Here is an 18,187-nt window from a genome sequence, read left to right as displayed (position 1 = left end):
ACTGTTAAGATTCTGGTGGAAACAGACAGCTCGTCTCCTAAACTCTCCCTGTCTTGGTTACCCTCAGGTCCCAGAAGGTCCAGTGGGAAATAAGCGTGTTTTGGCTGTTGGAGTCAACCGTCTCCAAGATCTTCACCTTCCTGGATACAAGACATTGACACAGGAGAGTCCTTCAGAGTAAACCAGGGAGATGATGCACTCTGTACGCCATCAGCGGAAGGATGTCTCCAGCGACATGTCCCCAGAGCAGGAGCAGTACACCTACATTGCCATCCAGCTGACAAGGCGGTGGCACTGTCACCACCCTGCTTGGGCCTCACTGAGGTCAACCCCCTGCAGAACCCGTCCACTCCTGACCCAAGCTGCCTCACTCCCAGGGCAGCAGCCTTGCAGAGTTTCTCATGGTAGCCAAGTCATTGTCCAATATCTACTCTTACTTGGGCACCATTACCCGTGAGCTGGTACGAGAGAATCTTTGATGCCAGCTACAAGTGTGAGGTGACTCGCAAGAACATCCTGCCATGTGACGCCATTCCTGTGGAGACAGAAGTGAATGTCCTGTCCAACACACATTGTGAACACCAGGTAGGAGGCACCTGGGAAGCTTAGATGTGTTTGAGAAGCATGTTCTACCACATGAAGCAGGGAGCAAATGAATGGGACCCCAACGTCAGTGGGCTGTCTTGCTTTGTTTTGTTTTCTGGAAAGTCAGGAGTACGAGAACGAGATCTCCCTGTCCAGGTTACTGGCTCTCTGACCTCAGAAACCTGGCCAACATCAGTTCCTTCTTCTTGAAGGCCTTTATCAGAGCAGCTGTGGGTGCAGGATGGTTGCAGCACATAAGCAGGACTGGGGTGGGGGCAAAATGGGAGTGTTCAACTCCTGGGAATTCTTCATGCCTACGGGTAGAGCCGTGCATAGCAAGCTTATGTGGGGGCCATTTTGCTGAGTGACAGGGTTCATGGGTTGGTGGTGGGCTGTGGGCTGTCCCTGTCATTCATCCCACCTCACTCCCTCAGTCTCAGGTCTACTGTTCTGAACTACCTCAGCTGTGTTTCATCAACACCTGGTGTTTGGACAGCTCAAGCCAGACATATAGTGAATCTCCCTCCACACGGTTCCATCACATGCTGCTGGAGTCAGACACAGAGTGACATTCCCTCTACACTGTCCCATCACACTCCTGGGGTCAGATGTTGAGTGAATCTGCTTCCTCACCATTACAGTCCTGGTGGAGACTGACAGCTTGTCTCGTAAACTCTTCTTTTCTTGTTTTCTCTCAGGTCCCAGCACGACTGGTGGGAAATGAATGTATTTTGGCTGTTGGAGTTGACTACCTACAGGTTCTTCACCTACCTGGATACCAGACAACTGCACAGGAGAGTCTCTAAGAGTTAATGAGGTGGTAAACCAGAGAGACGATCCTCATCCTACACCATCAGTAAGATGACATCTCCAGCAATGCACCCACATCGCCATGTGGCCCCCCGCCAACAAGGTGACAGTCTCTTGACTACCCTGATCGAGCTCCACCGAGATCAATCCCTGCAGAACTTGTGCTTTGTTGATTCCCTACCCAGGGCAGCAGCTTCGCAGTTCTACTCAGGTGGCCAAGTGGTCATAGAATGTCTAATACTACTTGGGAACCATCACCTGCGACTTGGGCCAGGACAATCTGATCTTTGATGACAGCTCTGAGTGTCAGGTACATGCTGCTGTGTGACCCCTCACCTCTATGGAGACAGAGGTGATTTTCCTATCCGACACACACTGTGTCCCCCTCCCCATCACATCTGGCTGGAGGCTCCCAAGAAGCCCCAGAAGTGGTTGAGAAGAATGCCCTACCACATGAAGCAGGGAGAAGACGAACTACACACCAGATCGCTTCACAGTCAGGTACCAAGGCTGTGGAGTAACGTAAGGGGTGGAAGCATGCATAATTCACAACTGCTGATATTGAGTTGGGGTTCACTTTAAGAGGCTGTGCTGTCATGGTGATGTAATGACGTGAAGTTTGTCACCACGTTTTAGGTTCTGTGTTTGGTTCACAATAAAGTGAGTTGCTACAGTTTCCTTTAAACTTAAAACACTTCTGCCGTCTTATTTACAAAAACCTACATTTGTCACCCCGACGCTCTAGGATGATTCCAATGTTATTGAATTTATCAGCCAATGCAGTCACTGTGAAACTGAGGTTTTGAAGCTAAATGCCATCACTTGATTTGTAGAAGCCAAAGCCCAATTCATGCTGCAAGAAATCTCTGTGGACGACACTAGATACTACTACATAGTAGTGTTGCTCAGTAGTGGAGTGGGACGAATGGACAAGGAAATAATGGAGGAATAATCCCCGCAGAAAGTATAGAGTGAGGGAGGTAAGAATAGATTTGGTGGTAGGATCCCTTTGTAGATGGTGAAAGTTGAGTAGAATAATGTATTGGATGCAGAGGCTCATGTTTAAGGTCAAGAGGAATTCAACACTCTTAAGGTGGCTGGAAGATGGGATGAGTGTGAATGCTCAGGAAATGGAGGGGATGAAGACGAGGGCAGCATCAATCTTGCAGGAAGGGAAATCCCATTCATTGATGTCATGTCCAATCAAGAACTTATCAATCTCTGCTTTACAGCTGGCCTCCACAGCTGCACGTGGCAACAAATTCCACAAATTCACCACCCTTTGGCTAAAGAAATTTCTCCGAATCTCTGTTTTGAAAGGGAGCTCCTCTATCCTGAGGCTGAGCCCTCTTGTCCTAGACTCTCCCACCATGGGAAACATCCTTTCCACATCTACCATGTCTAGGCCTTTCAACATTCGAAAGTTTTCGATGAGATCCCTCCTCATCCTTCTGAATTCCAGTAGGTACAGACCCAGAGCCATCAAACATTCCTCATATAATAACCCTTACATTCCTGGAATCATCCTTCTGAACCTCCTCTGGACTCTCTCCAATGCCAGCACATCTTTTCTAAGATGAGGGGTCCAAAACTGTTCACAATACTCAAGGTGAGGCCTCACCAGTGCCTTATAAAACCTCAGTATCACATCCTTGTTCTTGTATTCTAGACCTCTTGAAATGAATGTTAACATGGCATTTGCCTTCCTCACCACCGACTCAACCTGCAAGTTAACCTTCAGGGTGTTCTGCAGCAGGAACTCAGCACGGCAGTGCCTCTACTTCCTTATAAGTCTGCGGAGATTCAGCATAACATCTAAAACTTAAGACAAACTTCTATAGATGTGTAATGGAGAGCATAATGCCTTTGAATGGATAAACTTTACAAAAGGTGATGGAATTGGCTTAGTACAACCTTCCCAAACATTGAACACATTTACATGAAATACTGTCGTAAGAAGATAGAATCCATTATCAGAAATCTCCATCACCCAGCTCATGTTCTCTTCTTGCTGCTGCCAGCAGGTAGAAGGTACAAGAGCCTCAGGACTCACACCACCAGGTTCAAGAACAGTTACTGCCCCTCAACCATTAGGCTTTTGAATGAAAGGGGATAACTACACTCACTTGCCCTATCATTGAAATGTTCCTACAACCAAAGATCTCTGTTTAAGGACTTTTTATCTCATGTTCTTGTTATTTATTGCTATTTATTTATCTTTGCATTTGCACAGATTGTTGTCTTCTGCAGTCTGGCTGATCTTTAATTGATCCGGTAACTATAACCATAACTATTCTATAGATTTCCTGAACGTGCCCACAAGCAAATGAATTCCAGGGTTTGGATATGATGACAAATATGCATTTTGATAATAAAATTAAATTTACTTTGAAGTTTGTTAATTCATAAGATGAGCTTCCAGAAAATACAACAAAACAGGATTTCTGCCTGCAACTCTTCCTTCTGTGGAAGTGTTCAGAGCTTGGCAGAGGAAATGAGGGAGGGGAAAGAGAGAGACAGATGGAGAAGGGAGATGGAGGTGCTGAACTATACAAGGCCCTTCCCTTACAGTAATTGAAATGGGATTAGTCTGTACCAGTGATAAAAACAGACTGTTTGTGTACTGACCTGTTTAACAAAGACATACACAGAGCAGCATGGGTTTCATTTTATTGAGTTCCACTAATAAAATTGGGATGAGGGGTAAAAGAATGAAAAACAGTTTCATTCTTTTGGTACGCACAGAGGATATAATACTGATTGGAATCTAGAGGATCAATGTTTCATTTAGCTATATACATGTGCATTATTGTTGAAAGAGAATTAAATTTAAACTTGAGACTGCTTGAAGCACCACAAGGTACTGACATTGCTAAACCCAGACCTAAGGCAGGGAAGGACATCCCCAGTTAATTGTGGCTTTTGGACTAGTTTTGGGAAAAGCACCTGAACTTTCAAAAGCAATTTTTTCTTGAACATCTGCCTATCCAATAGCAGGTCTTAAAGGAGTCCATTACTCTGGTATGAATTGATCTTTGTCATTGTTGTAATCACCCTGAACCTTTCATATCCCACCAGTCAGTGCCCCTCCTTTGAGGTTTGGTGGTCAGATGATAGTAGGAGCCAGGGCAGGGAACAGAGAGTGTTCAGACTGTGCCGGGAGTTTGTAGAACTTCAGGGAACCATAACTCTTACCCTGAATTAATTTAATGTGTCAAGGAGAGTGGAATCAGGTGACAGGTCAACAAATCATTCGTGAAACTCTTCCCTGGTAGACTGAAAATAAGCCCAGACTGCAGTGCGATCCCAAGCTCTCTGCGAAGGCTTCATACAGTTGCTTTCCCAAGGATGGATGCAGGAGGGACGGATATAGCTGGCAGGGTCACACATGCAACCTTGAACCGCAGATGGGTCAACAACACCAGAGTCCGGTGAAGGTGAGCAACCAGTGGACCCAAGACAGGTCAGATGCTAAAACTGAAAAAGAAATAAAGGCTTTGTTAAAAGGTTAAACACAAGAGATTCTGCAGATGTTAGAAATCTTTAAATGTTGGAGGAACTCAGCAGATCAACATTTATGGAAGGGAATAAATTGACAACATTTTGGCAGAGACCTTTATTCAGGACTGGAAAGGAAAATAGTAGAAACCAGAATAAGAAGGAGAAACTACTGTAAATTCCTGCTTCTGGTTACTTTGACAGTGACTCACAGGACCCATTTCATAAATTGATAGTAGTTACATGAGCACAGTGAGACATGTTGCACAAGGTAATACTTACATTTTTATAGACACAAGAGATTCTACAGATGCTGAAAATGTTGAGCAATACACACTAAATGCCGGCTGAACTCAACAGGTCATACTGCACCTACAGATGGGAAGTCGGCATTTCGGGACAAGACTCTTCATCAGGACTAGAAAGGAAGGGGGAAGAATGGGAAGGAGTACAAATGGACAGGTAATAGGTGTGATCAAGTGAGGAGGAAGGTGGGTTTTATCAGGATTCAGTGTTTAGTTCTAAGTCTATCCAAAAGTCCACATTTCATTCTAAGGATACCTTAGAATAATGCTCTACTAATATCAATTATCTAGCAAGTATCAATATGTAACAGGCAGTGTTATTTTATCTGCTCACTCTTGATAAAAGCTCAAGTGTGTATGCACATCCATGCAGCTCCTACATCAGGCATTTAGACTAATTCTCCTTGCAGGGTCTAAGCTCGCTCCCTCCCTCCCCTGGTGGGCTGTGTGGAATCAGCTGACTCTGCGCTTCACCAGAGACTGCAGATGCTGGAATTTGGAGCAAAAACAACAACGTACTGATGAAAGAACTCAACAGGTTGACCAGCAACTGTGGAGGTGAAGTGCTGGTTGACATATCAGCTGAGGCCCTACATCAGGCCATTTTTTCATACATATAGCTCCAGTGCAGGCTCCACTAGATGGCGCAGTTATCAGCATGTCTCATGAGTAAAGGCTGAGCAATCTAGGGCTTTTCTCTTTGGAGCAAGGGGGGATGAGATGTGACTTGGTAGAGGTGTACAATGTGATAAGAAGCATAGTTAGACTTAACACTTGCCACTGCCCACTCTCACCTTCCTAACGTGCCTCCAGAATGTGTGTAGTACTTGTTGTAGTCCAGTCGTAGGAGCAGCTGGGCCAGGTCAGAGTTGATCTGATGATTGCGAACGCTTGACAGGATCTTGAAGAGGAGGGATGACTGCCGACTGAAACCCTAAAGAGCATCCAAAACAATGAGAAAATCAGCCTTGGTCAACAGATGGATCATTGTGCCCGGGAATAGAAGGCCTGTCTGTTAGTGAAAGCTAACAATGAGTTGCAGAGGTGACAGACGACAGCACAGTGGCTCAGTTCACGAGCTGCTGCTTCCCAATAGCAGTGCCCCCACTTCAATACTGACTTTGGAGTTTGTATGTTCTCCCTGTCACTGCATGGGCCTCCCCCAGGTACTCTAGATCCCTCCCACATTGCATAGACAGGTAGGTTTATAAACTCAGCGGTGATTTTATTAGGTGTCCCTGTACACCTGCTTGGTAATGCAAGTATCTAATCAGTCAATCATGTGGCAGCAACTCAATACATAAAAGCACACGGACATGGTCAAGAGGTTCAGTTGTTGTTCTGTCCAAGCATCAGTAAGGGGAAGAAATGAGATCTAAGTGACATTGACAATGGAATGGTGGTTCGTGCCAGACAGGGTGGTTTGAGTACCTCAGAAACTACTGATCTCCTGGGATTTTTCACACACACACACACACACACAGAGCAGTCTCTATAGTTTAAAGAGAATGCTTTATAAACATACAGGAGAATCTTAAAATCAATTCTGAGCCATACTGGCAGCCAGTAGAGGCAGGCCAGGATAGAAGTAATATGGTACCTCTTCTGGGCACCTGTCAGGAGCCTGGCTGTGGCATTCTGGACCAGTTACGGACGGGACAGGGATGACTGACTAATCCCAGTATACAGGGAGTTGGAGTAGTCCAAGCGGGAGGATATAAGAGCATGGATGACTTTCTCGAGGTAACTGGCTTTGACTACTGTATATACTTGCTTGTCAGTGGGGTTTGACAAGGGTGACAGGTTACCAAGACTGTTGGTAATCACTTTGATGGAGTCCGGGGGGCCAAATAGGACAACTTCAGATAATATATATATAGAGAGAGAGAGAGGGAGGGAGAGAGGGATAGAGAGAGAGGGATAGAGAGAGAGGGAGAGAGAGGGAGGGAGAGGGAGAGAGGGAGGGAGAGGGAGGGAGAGAGGGAGAGAGGGAGAGAGGGAGAGAGAGGGGGAGAGAGAGAGGGGGGAGAGAGAGAGAGGGGGGGAGAGGGAGAGGGAGAGAGAGAGAGAGAAAGAAAGAATGGGACCTAGGATGGAACCCCGCAGGAGAGACTAGCTGGGGAAGAGGAAAATTTGCCTATGTTGACAGAGAAGCTTCTATTTTTGAGGTAGGATATATACCAGTTCAAGGCAGTGCCATCAACACCAACCCCATTTTGGAGACAGTCTATTAAAATGGTGTGATCCACAGTATCGAACGCTGCCGTGAGGTCAAGAAGAATTAGAATGGCAGAGTCATCGGAGTCGATAGCGAGGAGTAGGTCATTGTACACTTTCAGCAGGGCAGACTCTGTGCTATGATAAGCCTTAAAATCTGATTTATCATAGGAAGAGTTATGAAGAATTAATAATGAAAAATGAGATTGATAGAGGAATAATGTAAATAGGTGGATTCAACAGGTCAAAGGGCCATTTCTATACTATATACCTTAATGACTCTAGATCTTAAAGTGTTATTCAATAATCTAGTTGTAATTCTGTTTACCTCCTTGAGAGACTGATGGAAAGCGAGCATGCAAAGGAGAATGAAAAATGAATGAAAGTAAAGATCGTTTTTACTTTAACTAAAGGGTCATAGAATCAAATAGTACTGGAGGATCTTTGGATCACATCTCTTCAAAGGCTGGGATGAAGCTAAACAAACCTTTAAGAGGCAACCATAGTTCTTCGTTTTATAGAAACAAAGTACAGAATGTAAAAATTCATAAGCAATACCAAAAATGTAGTTACTTGGTCAGTCCACCCTGGAGATAGTTTTACATTGTTGGCATCTAATTACACTGGGCAGTAAAGGTTTTGCTTTCTGAATACATTTGGGTGTATCTTATGGATTTTGGGCAGCTGATTATGAAAATCACCATGAAATTTCCTTATCACACACCATTTTTCAAAAAAAATTGCCTCAATTTGTTATTTCAATTCATAATTCAAGTCAGAATAACTGATGCCAAGATTAAGGAAGGCATTTTTGTTGGTCCACAAATCAAACAGGTCATCAATGACAGGCAATTCAAAGAACTTCCAGACGGGACCAGAGAAAATTGCACAGAAGCCATTCAAGAATGTTGTTGAAAATTTTCTTGGCAACTACAGAGCACCAAACTCCATGCAGTTGGTTGACAACATGCTTCTAGCACACAAAATCATGAAGTGCAACATGTCACTAAAGATTAATTTTCTGCATTCCCATTTAGACTTCTTCCCTGCAAATCTTGGTGCTGTCAGTCAGTGACAAGCACGGTGAAAAGTTTCACCAGGGCAATGCGGTTCTGAAGCAAAAGTATCAGGGCAACTGGAATCCATTAATGAAGAAGAAGAAGAAAGCCCTTAAGTCCGAGTGGAGTCATCAGGATGCCGTCGTGACAGCGTTTTTTTAACAGGCCTTCTTGTCTTACAAGGTTAAGTGCTAGCTCGATGCTCACGGATGGAAAGCGTGCAAGGGAGCCAGCGGGATTCGAACTCGGGAGCCTTCACTCCGAAGTCTGGCGCTGATGCCACTACACCACCAGCCAGCCGAGAATCCATTAATGCTAGCTTATTATTGTTCTATATTTAATTGAAAAGCCTCAGACACTGAGTACAAACAAAAATCATTAAGCATCAGCACAATTATGCAGTTAAACACACTATATTCAATTAAAGTTAATTTCTTGTTTCACTAAATTCCTACGTGATATAAGTAGTCTTAAATTATTTTTCTGTTCAACTTCAAGTGGTCTACCAAAAACAAAAAAAAATTCTGAGGAAGCAATACTTTTGAAAAATCTGTTGTCCAGTGATACTGAAAGCATTAAAGCAGTGAAGAAATGCTGCATAACTTCTTTGTATGTCACCAGGGAATAAAGAGTAATAGAAAGGCAGAAAACTAGAGAGTTGAGATGAACTTCATGCTGTCAAATAACTACCTAGATTCTAACTTGCTGGTGCCAGGAGATTTTTTAAAAAGTAAGTTTTACAGTACTGTGTAAAGGTCTCAGGTACCCTGGATCTTTTATATGGTTTCAGATGGTATGACTTCCACAGAGTCCTGATCTCAATATCATCAAGGCTATCTGGGATTACCTGGAGAAACAGAAGCAAGCAAGACAGCCAAAGTCTGCAGAAGAACTGTGGAAAGTTCTCCAAGTTGCTTCGAACAACTGACCAGTGAATTTTCTTATAAAACTGCATGACGGTGTATACAAGGCAATTGATGCATTTCAAAGGCAAAGGATGGTCACACTAAATATTGATTTAATTTGATTTTTACTGTTTACTGCTCTTTATAGTAAATATTTTGGTATTTAGAAACTTTTCATTTCATTATATTTGAAGGCATCTTCACTTTACAGAATTATTTTACATATATCTAAGACCTTTGCACAGTTCTGCTGTTCTTTTTTTGTAATGACACTTATCTGCTGGACCCACGACAGATCCTCTGAAATGAACACCAAGGAATTTACAGTTCCTGACCCTCACCATCTCTGATCCCCCAATGAGGACTCCATTTTCCTCCTCCTGAAGTCCTTGGTCTTGCTGACATTGAGTGAAAAGTTATTGTTGTAGCACCACTCAGCCAGATTTTCAGTCTCCCTCCTATATGTTGATTCATCACCACCTTTGATTCAGCCAAAGACAAAGGTGTTGTCAGGAATTTTGAATGTATCATTGGAGCTGTGCTTAGCCACACAGTCATAAATATATAGCAAGTAGAGCAGGGAGCTAAGCACACAGACTCGTGGTGCACCTGTGCTGATGGAGATGGTCAAGGAGATATTGTTGCCAATCCAAACTGACTGGGGTCTGCAAGTGAGGAAATTGAGGATCCAGTTTCACAAAGAGGTATGAGGCCATGTCTTGAAGCTTATTGATTAGTTTTGAGAGCCTTCTCAGATTCATCTTCATTTATTACATGTACATTGAGAACGTACAGTGAAATGTCTTGTTTGCAATTAGAACCAGCACAATTTAAGGATATGCTGGGGGAAAACCACCAAGTGTCACCACCCATTCTGACGTCAAAATAGCATGGTCACCACCTTCTACAGAACAACAAAACAGCAATAGCCAAACAAGCCCCTTTCCCACCCTCCGACTCACAGATAGGATTGTCTTTTGCCCCAAGATGTCCATGCTGACCAAGCCACCCATCCAAGTTAGTCACATTTGATCCACGTTTGGCCCCCACCCATCCAAGTTAGTCACATTTGATCCACGTTTGGCCCAATCTCATGCACTATGCAGCTGATAATTACTTTTAAGATGGTCAGTGTAATTATTTGTGAGTGTCTACTTTTGCAATTTAGAGAATGTTTGCCCCTGTTAAAATGAAGTCAAAGGAATCATACCATCCACACTACTAAGAAAGAGGAGGTACTTCAACCTCTCTCTCATATGGTACCAAAACTTTAGCCTAGATCCCTTATACAGCTACTGGAGTTGGGCTCAGATTCCCATCAGTTTCCAGTCTCATGGGTGGAGAGGGCAGGATTGTCAGAACTTACCGTTACCAAGAGGTCCAGTTGTGGCGCACCCCTGTCATCCAGCGGTCCTGGATTCTGACTAACCAGAGAGCAGAAGTTATGGCACAATTCCAGGATCTCATTCAGACAATGGAACACCTACAGAGAGTGGAAATGAACTCATCAAATGTTGCTGCCCCATTGAAAAGCTACATTAGTGAAATATTAATATTGACCCATCAGTTCCTTGCTGACTCTTCGGAGCACACCCATTGCTCCCATTCCCCCTCCCTTTCCTTCCAATACTTCTCTCTCACATATGACCACCGACCCCCAAAGATAGATTAACTTTATTTGTCACATGCACATCAAAACAAATAGTGAAATCCTCCCATCCCATGATCCTTTCTCTTCTCCAGCTCTGTATCACTTTCACCAATCACCTTTCCAGCTCTTAGCTTCATCCCACCCCCTCCGGTCTTCTCCTATCATTTCGCATTTCCCTCTCCCCCCACTACTTTCAAATCTCTTACTATCTTTCCTTTCAGTTACTGACGAAGGGTCTCGGCCCGAAACGTTGACAGTGCTTCTCCTTATAGATGCTGCCTGGCCTGCTGTGTTCCACCAACATTTTGTGTGTGTTGAGTGAAATACTTTGTTTGTGTCAATACCCAACACAGTCAGAGGATGTGGGGACAGTTCACAAGCGTCACTACATTTCTGGCACCAACATAGCATGCCCATAACTTACTAATCCTTACTAACAGATACTTCTATGGAGTATCTGAGGAAAATGGAGCACTCAGAGAAACCCACATGATCACAGGGTAAAAGTACAGAGTTAAACCCTGATTGCTGGAGCTTTAAAGCTTTACCCTACCATCACTCTACCATGGTACCCATTTTGATTACTTTCCCCTTTGACTAGTTTTGCCATTATCCTCCACTTAGCTTACTTGGCTGCTGCAAATTATCCTCTTGTGTTTAGAGTCAGAGTCTACAGCTTGAAAAAAGGCCCTTTGACCCAACTTGTCCATGCAGACTATGTTGCCCAGAGCACGACTCTGGATTCAAGCAACATCCTTGTAAATCTTTTCCTCAGTCTTTCTAGTTCAATAACATCCTTCCTTTATACAATACTCCCAAGTGCGGTTACATCAATGTCTTATATAACTGCAACGCAACTTCCCAACTGTTTTATCAGAGTCCTGACTGACAAAGGCCGGACACACAACTCCACACAGACAGCACCAGAGGTCAGGATTAAACATGGGTCTGTGGAGCTTGAAGCAGAGACGGCACATCCTCACGCCATTGCAGTTTTCAACACACCATGATCCAGTACATACCGCTATTTCATCTAAATCAGATTTTGGGTTGTTATCACTGACATACGTTGTGAAATTTGATTGTTCGGTAGCAGCAGTATAGCGCAATACATAAATTTAACTATAAATTACAATGATATATAAAATAAGAAAGTAAGTAGTGCAAAAAGACAGTAAACTAGTGAGGTAGTATTCATGGACTATCCAAAAACCTGATGGTAGAGGGGAAGACGCTGTTCTTAAAACACTGAGAGTGTATGTTCAGGCTCCTGTACCTCCTCCCTGATGGTAGTAATGAGAGGAGGGCATGTCCTGGATGATGAGGGGCACGCCCTCCTCATGATAGATGCAGCCTTCTTGAAAGGTTGCCCTTCAGAGCTGCACACAAAGAGTCACACTCTTTGGCACCATCTTGTCACATCTGGCCAAAATTCCTTGATGCTATCTAAGTTCCTGGCATCCAGTTCAAAACTGAACAGCTGAGGCTTCACCTGCACCACGTAATCATTACTTTCTTGCCATTAAAGGGAAATATACTCACTGGTTTGAGCAGGATGAACGACTGGGCCAGTAGGTTACTCAGGAAGTGATCATGAGCCAGTCGGATGCTTTCAAAATCTCGTATAGAATTTATTTGCTGCAGGAGTTGTGAAAACTGAGACTCGAGGACATCCACCTGCAAAGGGACAAAGTAGCATTAAGCATCTTTCTTTCTTTTTCAATCTTTTTATTAATATCAACATGATAACATTAATACATAGTTATTGGAATTACAAAATTACAAAATTAAAATGAACATAAAAGGATACACAAGCAATAAGTACAATATAGTTAAGTCTTCCCAAATCATGAATGATACAACGATCATATAAACGAAACAACAACAAAAAACTAGGTATATCATGTTGAGAAAAAAAAGAAAAGAGAAAAAGAGAAAAAAGAATTATTGCCCTAAGAAAAACTTATCTAACAAACTAACCACTAACTAATAAAGAGAAAAAAAAGGAAGGGAATAAATAGATAGATAGATAGATAGATAGATAGATAGATAGATAGATAGATAGATAGATAAATAAATGGGCTGTTTATAGTATCTATAAAAAGACAAAGAATCATCAGTGTCCCCAACTCCGATCCTCTCAACATACATATAATCAAAACCGGAAAAACAAATAGGATTGGAACAGGGTCGAATTACATCATGTGAAAATATTGAATAAATGGCCTCCAAGTCTTTTCAAATTTAATAGAAGGGTCATATATGACACTTCTAATTTTTTCCAAATTTAGACATAACATAGTTTGAGAAAACCAATGAAATATGGTAGGGGGATTAATTTCTTTCCAATTCAACAAAATAGATCTTCTAGCCATTAATGTAAGGAATGCAATCATCCGACAAGCAGAAGAAGATAAATGAATTGACTCTATCATTGGTAAACCAGAGATTACAGTAATAGGATGAGGTTGTAAATCAATGTTCAATACCGTGGAAATAATATCGAAAATGTCTTTCCAATATTTTTTCAAAAGCGGACATGACCAAAACATACAAGTTAAAGAAGCTATCTGAGAATGACATCTGTCACATATAGGATTTATATGGGAATAAAAATGAGCCAATTTATCCTTGGACATTTGAGCCCTGTGCACTACTTTAACCTGTATCAATGAATGTTTAGCACATATAGAGGATAAATTAATTAATTGAAGAATTTTATCCCAATTCTCAATAGGGATAGTAAGGTTAAGTTGTCTTTCCCAATCATCTTTAATCTTATAAAAGGCCTCTGAACGTATTTTCATAATTATATTGTAAACATTTGATATTACACCTTTCTGAAAAGGATTTAGTTCTAACAATTTCTCCAAAATACCCGAAGAAACAAGTTTTGGAAAGGTAGGAAGTACAGTGTTTAAAAAATTCCTAATCTGTAAATATCTAAAAAAAAAAGAGATCTAAGCAAATTATATTTATTAGATAATTGTTCAAAAGACATGAAACAATTATCCAAAAATAAATCAGAAAATCGTAGTATACCTTCAGTCTTCCAAGCTGAATAAGCTTGGTCCATAATAGAGGGATGAAAAAAGAAATTGGATACAATAGGAATTGCTAAAACAAACTGACTCAACCCAAAAAATTTCAGAAATTGAAACCATATACGTAAAGTTTACTTAACTATCGGATTGTCAATTCGTTTATGCAATTTAGAAAGAACAAAGGGAAGAGAAGTCCCTAAAATAGAACCCAAAGAAAATCCTTGTACAGATTTAGTTTCCAGATTTACCCAATGAGGGCTAGGAGATAAATCCAAATCCCTTAACCAACAATTCAAATATCGAATATTAATTGCGCAATAATAAAATCTAAAATTAGGCAATGCCAATCCACCTTCCTTCTTTGACTTCTGTAAATATCTTTTACCCAATCTAGGATTTTTACTCTGCCATATATATGAGAAAAGTTTTGAATCAACATTGTCAAAAAAGGATTTTGGAATAAATATTTGTACCGCTTGAAATATATATAAGAACTTGGGTAAAATAATCATCTTAATAGCATTAATCCGACCTATCAGAGATAAAGACAATGGTGATCATTTAGTAAACAAACATTTAATCTGATCAATTAAGGGTAAAAAATTAACCTTGAATAACTCCTTATGATTTCTTGTAATTTTAATCCCTAAGTATATAAAAAAGTCATTAACTAATTTAAAAGGTAAATTTCCATAAATTGGAACCTGTCTATTTAAGGGGAACAATTCACTCTTATTAAGATTCAATTTATACCCCGAAAAATTACTAAACTGAGCCAATAATGATATAACTGCAGGAATGGATTTCTCAGGATCAGAAATGTATAATAACAGATCATCTGCATATAATGATAACTTATGTATATCTATCCCTCGAGTAATGCCAAAAATGTTAGGTGATTCTCTAATAGCAATTGCCAAAGGTTCCAGAGCAATATCAAATAATAGTAGACTAGGAGGACAGCCTTGCCTGGTACCCCGAAATGAACGAAAAAAGGGAGATCTTTGATTATTAGTAAAAACCGAGGCTACTGGAGTATGAAATATCAATTTAATCCAGGATATAAATGTCAGACTAAAATTAAACTTCTCAAGCACAGTAAATAAATATGGCCATTCAACTCTATCAAAAGCTTTCTCTGCATCTAATGAAATGACACATTCTGAGGTACTGCGTGAAGGAGTATAAACAATAAATAATCTCCTAATATTGAAAAAAGAATAACGATTTTTAATAAAACCAGTTTGATCCTCCGAGATAATTTGAGGTAATACCTTCTCCAGCCTGGTCATCAGTAACTTGGAAAAGATCTTGGAATCTACATTCAATAGAGATATTGGTCTATAGGATGCACAGTCAGTAGGGTCTTTATCTTTTTTCAATATTAAAGAAATGGAAGCTCTATAAAAAGATTGTGGTAGTTTACCTAGTCTAATTGCTTCTTCAAAAACCCTGCATAACCAAGGAGAAAGAGTACAGGAAAAAAAACTTTTAAAACCCATCTAGACCTGGTGCTTTCCCAGAATTCATAGAGGAAATAACACCTTTAATTTCTGCATCCATAATAGGAGTTTCTAATATTAAAAGTTCTTCTGATGATAATTTTGGAAAATTCAATTTCCCTAAAATATCATGCCTGGTATTATGATCATGAGGAAATTCAGAATGATACAGGGAGGTATAAAAATCTTGAAAAGATTTATTTATCTCATCATGATTAACTGTCAGTTCACCATTCTGTTGGCGAATCTTAATAATTTGACATTTAACCGAAGCATTCTTCAATTGGTTAGCTAACAGTTTACCCGATTTATCACTATGTATATAAAAATCACTTCTGGTTTTCATTAATTGATTTTCAATCGAAGATGTAAGTAATAAACTGTGTTCCATTTGAAGTTCAACCCTTTGTTTATAAAGCTCCTTATTAGGAGCAATCGAATATTTCTTGTCAATTTCTTTAATCTTATCAACCAATAAAAGAGTTTTCTTCTTAATACATTTTCTCAAACCAACAGAATAGGAGATAATCTGTCCACGTATATATGCTTTAAAAGTATCCCAAAGTGTTCCGCAGGAGATTTCATCCGTGGAATTAGTTGAAAAGAAAATATCAATCTGTTCCTTTATAAATTTAACGAAATCCGGATCTTGTAGTAAGGTAGAATCAAATCGCCATTGCTTAGTACGAGGAGCTGTGTCCATTAATTTAATAGAAAGTTTCATTGGAGCATGATCAGAGATGGCTATAACGTCATAATTACAACCAATGACAGATGGAATAAAACGAGAGTCAATGAAAAAGTAGTCAATTCTCGAGTAAGAATGATAGACATGTGAGAAAAATGAAAACTCTTTGTCCTTAGGATGTAGAAATCTCCAAATATCGAAAATTCCAGTATCAGTCAAAAAAGAATTGATATAAGTGGCCGACTTATTTGGTAAAGTCTGAATAGATATAGATCTATCCAGCAAAGGATTTAAACAACAATTGAAGTCACCACCTATTATTCACATATATTCATTTAGATTAGGTAGAGAAGTAAATAAAGACTTAAAAAAATCAGGAGAATCCACGTTTGGAGCGTAAACATTAACCATAGCAACCTTCTTATTAAAAAGTAACCCAGTAATTAACAAAAATCTACCATTCGGATCCGAAATAATATCATGTTGAACAAATGTAATAGAGGAGTCAATAAAAATTGAAACTCCTTTTACTTTGGCATTCGAATTCGGATGGTACTGTTGACCCCTCCAAAACCTAAAAAAACGTTGATTGACCTCTTTCCTCACATGAGTTTCTTGTGCAAAAATAATATGCACTTTCAGTCTTTGGAATACTTTAAAAATCTTTTTCCGTTTAATCAGATGGTTTAAGCCATTAGTATTCCAAGAGACAAAATTAATGGGCTGAGCCATATTTCTAAAATCAACCCTTTGGTATATAAAGAGTTAACCAAAGTATGAACTCATGCACCCGGAAGAGGAACAAAAATAAGTGGAGGAACCGGAAATGACGACACATCGGACATTTTAGTAGTTTGAAATCAGTCCAAATGAAAAAACTAGAAAAACTAATAAAAAGACCAATAGAATTAGAAAGAAACCCCCCACCCACGAAAAAGAGATCCTCCTGAGCCTAAAGGAGGCCAGGGAAAAAAAGCGTGACACTAAATCTACCCCCAGGTCTCCAGAAGGCGACTCCAAATATATAACGGAGAAAAAAAATCCACCCAAAATCCTAAAAAGTAATTAACACTATGCTAAAACAGACTTCTTAATATAATTGCTAGTAAAAAGAAAACAAAAAGAATATGAACACTGGTAACTTATAAATCGGGTTAAAACCTGAACAAATAAAAGTTAGGATGTGATAAGAAAGGCATTATAGGAAGAAGACCAAAAAAAATGACAAAATCAAAAAAAAGCAAGAAGTATTTTAAAAAAGAAGCCACCATCTTAGTTACACAAAAAATGAAAAAAGATATATATCAAAACTTTTTAAAAATTCACCTTCAGAGAATCAATAATAATGACCAAAAAATAAAATACAATGGTTAAAGTAAGTAAATTAATAAGATTAGTACGTCGATAAAGAAAAACTTTAATAGGAATATAAAATGTAAAATAAACCTACACCAATAACCAGAAACAAAATCTGGTTTTGGAAACAAAAATTATCTTGTAACGATCAAAACCATACATTTATTAGTGACGAGAAACCGAAGCAGTAGGATAATTCTCATCCAGAAAGCTTCGAGCATCAGATGTGGAGAGAAAAACACGTCGTAGTGCATTTGAAGGCGAGATTCTAAGTTTCGCAGGGTATAAAAGCGCTGGTTTTAGGTTTTTCTCGTAACATTCAGACATCGAAGGTTTAAATGCGAGCCGCACCTTCATCACTTCTGGGCTGAAATCCTCCACAAGCCGAAATTGGAATTCTCGCAATTTAACCATCCCTAAACAACGAGCCAAACGAATAAGGTGCTCTTTAACGTGCACATAGTGAAATCAAACAATTACAACAGGTGGTTTAGATGAAGAACTTGGTGATCGGCGCATAATTCTATGGGCACGATCAAGTAACAGAGGACTATCTGGGAAAACAGAA

General features: G+C 40.2%; 1 protein-coding gene across 1 annotated transcript in view; it reads right to left on the bottom strand.

The window, feature by feature from the left end:
• Nucleotides 1-4,048: 4,048 nt before the first annotated feature.
• The window catches only part of tubgcp4 (tubulin gamma complex component 4), a 59,118-nt gene continuing 44,979 nt past the window's right edge, over nt 4,049-18,187 (bottom strand). Inside the window, exons 15-18 of the mRNA XM_073025555.1 lie at nt 12,572-12,706; nt 10,745-10,861; nt 5,993-6,132; nt 4,049-4,872 (exon numbers count right to left, since the gene is read on the bottom strand). Coding sequence (XP_072881656.1) covers nt 4,860-4,872; nt 5,993-6,132; nt 10,745-10,861; nt 12,572-12,706 — 405 coding nt within the window. The 3' untranslated portion in view covers nt 4,049-4,859. The remainder of the gene's footprint in view (nt 4,873-5,992; nt 6,133-10,744; nt 10,862-12,571; nt 12,707-18,187) is intronic.

Source organism: Hemitrygon akajei, chromosome 21 (assembly GCF_048418815.1).
Source record: "Hemitrygon akajei chromosome 21, sHemAka1.3, whole genome shotgun sequence".
NCBI classification, from domain to species: domain Eukaryota; kingdom Metazoa; phylum Chordata; class Chondrichthyes; order Myliobatiformes; family Dasyatidae; genus Hemitrygon; species Hemitrygon akajei.
This window is presented reverse-complemented; position numbering and strand designations above follow the sequence as displayed.